A 7653-nucleotide genomic window follows, 5' to 3' on the forward strand; every position below is an offset into this window, starting at 1 on the left:
CTCCTGGGGAGGAGACACTCGTATCGTCTTGAAGTGTTCCTCACCGCCACCGAACCACATCTGCTCCTCTTCAGTCGCAGCCATTCAGCTTATCGGATGGACTCATGACGCTCGTTATGGGGTAAAGTTAATGGATCATTTCATGAACAGACAGATAAACATAAAAATGTTTTTTAATGTATATTTATTTCTGAGATTAACTAATACTAACGGTGTGTGGTACTGGAAATGTTTTTTTGATCCGATACGGAGTGAGCACAAGGCCAGTATCGCCGATACCGATACGTTTTATACCGATACGTTTTATTTTTAAACGTCGCCATTGAATAATTAGGGGATTTGACTTCAGTTAGTTATGATGATAAAAAAAAAAATACAGGACAAACATTTTAAACAATTTAGTTTTTTTTATGAACTAACAATATACAGTGCAAAAAGATCTTTCCATGTGTTTTTGATCTAGTTTTTGATGCAAACATCTTCAAATAAGACAAAGCTAACTTATAAGTAGCTTGTTTTAAGTCCCTTAATATTGATGAAAACATATTGGTTCCACTGGGAGATTATTTCACTTATAACATGGGAAAGATGCCTTGTTTAATAATCAGCCAATTGAATTAGTACTTTTTCATCAAAGTGAAGAAATTTGTAACTTAAAACAAGCTTGCTGATCTTTCTGAAAAGTTACTTGTATGTTAGTTTTGACTTATTTCAACATATTGCTAGGATATTTGTCCTAGAAACTAGGCCAACATTGCTTGGTAAGATTGTGTTTTTACAGTGTGCTAGTATAGAAATAATATAATTACCTGGATTCTACTGCATGTAATTATCAGGATAACTGAATCTGTAACTGTGACCTGAATAGAAATACTATTTTCTCTTCCTTTTATAGTCACCCATATTTATATGTTAAGGCTGAGGTATATATCTTTACAAAAGTGTATGTTTTTGTGATCCTGTAAGGTTTTTTTTCCCCAGCGGCCAGAATAGATGATAGTAGTTTAATCTATCTGCTAAAATTGCACCTATGATCACAGATTACACCGTGAAAACCATTTATCATAGATATTCCTGATTTCTGTTGAAAAGCCTCGGCCAGGCATACGGCCCAGCATGCACTCTGTGAGAAAGTTTGAGTAATTTGCTGGAGTTACGGAAGAGAAAGTGCAAACAAAAGTCTTGATCTATTTTACATGGACTGTCTTTGTGTTGAAACTAAAGCAGCAGCACAGATGAGTCTTAAGGTACTAAATAGGCATCTGATGAACAACAAGTAGCATTACTGTAAAGCAGCAGGCGCCAGGCTAGCCTAATATGTTAACATGGTTAATATGTACACTGTGTTTTTGCAGTATACTAACATAGTGTCTTATTGCCGATTTATGAGATTTACCAGTGATATTACCAGTATCACTGGTAAAGCATATTTAGATTTTTTTTTTTCTATTACTTTACCATCATTGGCTCAAACTTGAAGTGAGATTTAATAACCACCGTAAGATTTTGATCTTATCAGATTAGGCATGACCTGCTCAATAACCAGCTCCTTTAAACTGTAAACTCTCTTGATGTTTTGACCAGTCAAGTGGTACTTTTAACCTTTTTTTTCTGATCTCAAAGACCCCAAAATATCTCACTTCCTCAAATCCAACCGGTTTGTGTTCCACCATAAGTCACAAGGTAGATTGCATGCTTGACCTCCGGAGGAGTCTGTACATTTTGCCCTGAGGGTATCTCAAAGTCTGCCTTCCTCCTCTGGAATAACTTCTCAGATCAGTGGACAGACGGGCCAAGCACTGCGTCAGCTTCACAAGTCCCACCAATAACGATCCGCCACCCAGCATCAGACAGGGCCACAGCAGTCCGAACAGCGCCCTCTGCAGGGTGTACTTCCTGTTCATGATGACATGGTTGGGGTGGCCCTTCTGGTCACTGAAACACGTGGAGCTGTTCTTCAGCTGGCCGTCCACCCACTTCTTTACTTTCTGCACTTCGTCCTGAAGCCCTTTTCTGTCCATTTGGCACTTGGGGAGATAGAAACACTGGAATAGAAGAAAAACAATCCAAGTCGCTTGTTGCCTCAGGATCTGCTAAAACGGATGTGTTATCGATTCCTGGACTTCAGGTCTTTAATTTCGCATCCGTCCCATCAGAACCAGCACAACCGCCTTTGGCCATTATGATCTCAGTAAGCTTTAGTGCAGAGTCACATGTGATGTCAGGAGACCCGGGAAATTTAGAAAGATTAAAAAACATGTACCTTGTTTGGAAGGAAGACCGAATCCTCGTCAAACTGGAGAAAGGCCGACTGGTTGGAGCCGGTGACGCTGACGGTCACAGTGAGGCAGGGCACCGTGCCGACCCCTCTGCAGTCCACCCACTCCTCCAGGATATCAGTCTGAGGCAGGACACAGCTGGCCTCCTCCCAGCAACTGGAGAACAGTCACCAGGGACATTTTAGAGAAGAATGACCAAAGCCCTCTAGCATTGTAAACTATCACCAGTATTTTAGTTTGTGCTTTTAAGGACCATGTCGTGCTACATCTGCCACGGGAGGTTCAGTTGTTAGCACTTGTACCTCACAACAACAACGTCCAGGGTTCAAATCTTAGACGGAGGTCTTTCCTCCTTTCCCTGTGTTCTGCCAAAGGAGGTATAGTAAACGGCTCGATACATGGTACCTATTGTAGAGCCTCGTTTTTTTACTCCAGCAGAAGAGCAGAGCAAAGACCCATTCCGGAGCGGCCCACCCCACCGGCGAGCAACGCAGGTTAAATACGATGCAACGTCTCAGCCCCACTGACAGCCTGGACGTGAACGCCAGCACACCTGTCGATGTAAGGCTTCACCGTGGTGATGCCGACCACAAAGAACATGAGCACAGAGAAAGCCATCATGGTGAAGCCCAACAGGATGGCTCGTTCTTCTCCCACACTAGACGTAGGCATCTGACTCCGGGCCCCGTGGGGGCCGCCGCCGTCTCCTCTTTGGCTCTTCTCCTGCTCCTGTGTCGCCGATGTGTGCTGGATCTCCCTGTGTCTCACACACACACGCACGCACGCACGCACCACACACACACACACACGCACACACACAAGGACATAAATCAGACTTAATGACACTCAACCTCAGATTTTATGGTGTGTATTGATTTATGCTGTAAAAGATGTTTTGCTTCAGATTCTTTGAAGCAAACAAAGAATCTGAGTGTTAAACACCAAAATCATCTGCTTCAACTCTGACATTTCAGTTTTTCTTTTTGTGTAAATATGTACAGAAAACTTTAAAATATATGAGTTTGTTATTTCAGTAGCAAAATCTTGCACCAAAAACCAAAAGTTTGAACACAAAAACAGAGCAGAACAAATCACCGAGTTTCACTGGATTCGATCCGCCCACCGAGTTTGACGGAATAAATTATTTCACAGGAGCCGTGAAATGAATGAACACGGTGAAATCATTTAGATTCTTGAGCAAAGGATTTCTTTAAAAATACATTTTTATGATTTCAATTTATTATCTGAAAAGGTAGATCTAATTATTTTATGGGACATTTGATTATTTAATTGCAGTTTTATCATTTCATGGTATGTTGACATATTTAATAATTTAATGACGTATAATTTAGTGCTAAATTGAATAATCTGTCTGTTTATTGAATTTTTGTCATTTTTATTCATGCATATCTGTTGTTAGTAGGTGGGGAATATGAGGCAATATAGCCATCTTCTTTTAGAAGAATGTTTTCCCTCTACTTTAAAATTAGGAATAAAACTGTGGTGGACATTTCCCAGAAAAAAACATGTCATCTTTCTCTGAAAGGTCACGTAACCCTCGAGGCTCTGAAGCAGTTCTATTTAGCCAGTCCGAGGGCAACGGACCGCCTCTCCGGACTGCAGCCGACATCCAAGTGTAGATGTGGAATAAACAAGTCGCAGTGTGAAGCATCTTCACTCGATGCAGACTCGAGCCGCCCGTGTCGCTGCTTTCGCACCGTCCCCCAACGTCGGCCAGCAGTTTACTCGGTGAAGCTTCTGCTTGCATTTCCGAGTGTTTTCCAGCCGTAATGAACTCCCAGCTGTGTTTCCTCCAGCCCAGTCGATCATTTGCTCTTACCGTGTCCGCCGCCTGCGAGCGCCAGGCAGGTTGATGTTAATGGGGATGCTAAACGACCTCCGGGGAGAAGCCGTGTTCAAGAACATGCCCGGTTCTATCTGGAGCCGCCTCCCTCGGCCCGCCGGTACCTGTGTCCTCCTAACAAGCCTGTATTTGATTTATTTTCTTCCTCCCTCTCTCTGTATCTGAAAGTCAAATGTCCTTCCTGTGCCCTGAAAGATCATCTCATGTCTTCCAGCAGGCAGCCAGGGGGATTAATGCACCGGGTTCCAGTCAGTTCACCAGGGAACTTGCTGTTGTTTACCAAAGCTCAAAGGTGAGCGCAAAATCTTCCACCCTCATGTGTTTCTATAGAAACCGGTACAGGTAAGGCAGGTGGCACGTTAATAGGCTCTCACTCGGCCTGTGACACTCTGCTGGAGCTGTTTGCCATGAAAAGGCTGAGCTTGCTCTTGTCTTTCTTTTTAGACAGATTCAAAGCTTTCAAGCAAGATAAAAAGTAATAAAAACCAAAAAAACTCACCTGAGCAGGTGAGTCCTCATCTTAATCCCTCTGATCTGCTGAAGCACCTCAGGTCACCTGGATACACCGGCTGCAGTGCAGGAAGCTGAGCTCGTTCATATGTGTCACTCAAACAATCAGGCTCTCTGATATTATTTATAAATTGCTGAAAAGCAGGTGGAGGTATTAACCTGTTGACGGCTGAGTTTAATAAAAGCCGCCCGAGGCCCCCAGCGGTCCCCAGTGGCCCCCAGTGGTCCCCAGTGGCCCCCAGTGGCCCCCGGCGGCCTGAAAACGCAGCAGCCACGTCTCACCCGCTTCACCCACTATTGAATTCAGTTAAGCTTTTTCCTTTATAAACTGTATTATGCAGACAGCCAGAGGCGCGCCTCATTACTTTGTGTTTTGTTTCCTATAAATTTGAAAGTAGATTTGATCAATAGTCCGTCAGGCTTTCTGAAGGTCGCCGAAAGTTTTTCATTTTAATTTTTTTGTTTTCCAACAGTTTCTGGTTAAATCTACCTGAGCTAAATAAAACAACATATTTTGTAATGTGAAAGCAAATAATAATAATAGTAATAATAACAATTAAAAAAAAAAACAGACTTGACACAGATTTTTAAAAGTTCAGTGGCAGCTCCAGATAATGTTGATACCGGGGCCCCGAGGAGGCCAGCAAAAATGTTTAAAATAAATAAATACAATTTTTTTCAAAAACACCTAAATTTCTATTAACTTTTTAATTTATTTGTAATTTTATACATTTGTTTATTCATTGGGTGTTACATTTATGTGGTGTGATTTCCATTTTTCAACATCATCTCTTTAACGTCCATTTTGTAACTTTCAAGCTTCTGTGTACTTTATGAGATACACACACCCTAATGATGTGGAAAGACAATAATCTACTATTATTAGTAGTATTAGCAGTATTATTAAGGAGACACTTTGACTAATGGCAGCCGCTGCTGCAGCTCCACACACGTTCATCACACACTGTGTGTGAGGCATCAAGTGGCCCCTGAAGGAACCAAAAACAAACATGTTCAACTAACAATGTGTGAAGCATGTTAATAGACATAAGAAATATTTTCCTTCCTCTGCACAACTTTGTGCTGGTCGATCACATGGCATCTCAGTGACGCGCGTCGAGGTTTGTAGTTGTACTGTGACAAAAAGTTGGAAAAGTTCCCGGCGTCCGACTCGCTGTGGAAAAGACACTGCAGGTGTTTTCTTCACCTTAATAATTAATGGCTGGTCGTCTCAGAAATCTTAAGATGCGCTGCTTTCTGCAATGAGCGGTTCTGAAAGGAGCCGGCGTTCAAAGAAAGGCTCTCAAAACGCCTTAAGAAGCGCCGCTAACAGAAAGTCTGGCCGCTTTGAAGCAGAAATACAAAGACTGCCGGTAAAGGCAAGAAGCAGGGAGATGAACCACAAACTAAAAGCTCTGGAGGGTTTAGAAACAGGCCAACTAGTTTTGAAGATGCAAACATTTATGCAGCAAGGCAATTTAATGAACTGTTCTAGTTGTCACTACAAGAAAAGGATATTTAGTAACGGTCTGACCATCAAATATGAAACTGGTTTGTTATATCTGTAATTCACGTTAGTATTAAATAAACTTTCATCTGTTTCTCTTGGGGCCAGAATTTGTCTCCATGGTGGAATCGCCTGAGGAATCTCATCCGATCCTCCAGAGACTCTCGTTCCTCCAGAGAGTCCATCCGCCCAACGCCAGCGCCTGGACACAGAAGCCAAGCATCGAAACCTATCGCAGAACAAAAAGGATTTTGTTTGAAAAGCCTTTATCGCCGTTTCCCCCAGAAAACCCGCAGCGCTCAGTCGGGGTGCTAGAGCAGTTTTTTGTTAAAAGATGCAAAAAACACATCAGAGGTGCAATAACAGCTTGTTGGGCCAAGGGGCAGGTGCAGAGAAGGGGCAGTTGATTTACACATCCTCATACCAGGTTCAGTGCATCAAAACTAGTTTCATTCGTTTTCACTGTTACTGGTGCGTAAAAAGAAAACATTTAAAACGAACAAACAAGTAAAATAAACAAATAAACCCTTCTAGTCCACCAGTCTTATAATACATGCTGCTTTATTATCGCTTACATTGAAGAAGAGAATGGTTGGAGTATTTTTTTTTTGCTCACAATTTGTTAATAGGCTTTAGTTCGCTGTCTAGATTAAATGAAAGATTCTGTTAAACCAGTGAATACCCTGGATAATTCGCCTGGACCATTTTAATTCTGCAGGATGTCGCCGTCCAGAGCGGTTAAAGAAATGATGCCAGAGGAAAGGTGAGCTCATCCCCCAACCTCAGTGATCCATTCTCCAGCACTGGTTACGTAAGTCACATATTGACTGTGTTACGGGAAACACAGTAACACATTGAACACTTGCAGTTTCTATCAGATTATATGTTTAACTGATGCAGTTGCTTTGCAAATGAGTTTCCTTAGGTTGCAGTTGTGAAATTTTTCTTCACATCTCAACTGTGTTTTACGTGAACCTTTTAAAAATATAACAAGTGACCCTATAAACGTTACCTCTACCAAGTTATGTTTGAATTCTGAGGTGTCTGCTCTCGGCAGATTTGTGTCAGTCAAAATCACGCAATCTGACGTTTTATTGCCATTTGATTATCTTTCTTTCTCTTTCAAAACAAAAACAAAAAAGTTTTTGTGACCTTTTCTATATTACATGTAAACATCTTGTTTCAGCCGTATGTGTTTATTTGGACTTTTTTAGTTCAGTTCAACTCCCTTTTCTGTAACAAAAAAAAGCAAACACCTTTGCATGTACACTGTGTGCTGCGCCCACTTCCTTACAGGACGGCAGGAGAATCCGACGCTTTTGATGTAACTGAAGAAAACAAGATTAAAAATGTATTAAGCGCCGGGTTCTCCGCCTCACCTGGCAACCCGACACCTTGCCTTGACCGTGAGGCTTGCAGCTTGGTTCTGCACTTGTAATGGGACTGGAGCAGAATCTCATCTTGGGCGTAAATGCCTAATGGAGTTGCGCCGC

The 7653-nt window shown here is 42.0% G+C and overlaps 1 protein-coding gene across 1 annotated transcript; it reads right to left on the minus strand.

Annotated features, from left to right (window-relative positions):
- Nucleotides 1–1641: 1641 nt before the first annotated feature.
- On the minus strand, nt 1642–4222 carry kcnmb3 (potassium calcium-activated channel subfamily M regulatory beta subunit 3). Its single transcript, XM_055033591.1, has 4 exons — nt 4120–4222; nt 2833–3036; nt 2264–2435; nt 1642–2045 (listed from the first exon to the last, which is right to left on the minus strand). Exons 1-4 carry the CDS (start codon nt 4203–4205, stop codon nt 1677–1679), a joined length of 831 nt encoding a protein of 276 aa, XP_054889566.1. The 5' UTR covers nt 4206–4222; the 3' UTR covers nt 1642–1676.
- Between the last annotated feature and the right edge of the window lie 3431 nt (nt 4223–7653).

Source organism: Poeciliopsis prolifica, unplaced genomic scaffold (genome assembly GCF_027474105.1).
Source record: "Poeciliopsis prolifica strain line A6 unplaced genomic scaffold, Auburn_PproV2 SCAFFOLD008, whole genome shotgun sequence".
NCBI classification, from domain to species: domain Eukaryota; kingdom Metazoa; phylum Chordata; class Actinopteri; order Cyprinodontiformes; family Poeciliidae; genus Poeciliopsis; species Poeciliopsis prolifica.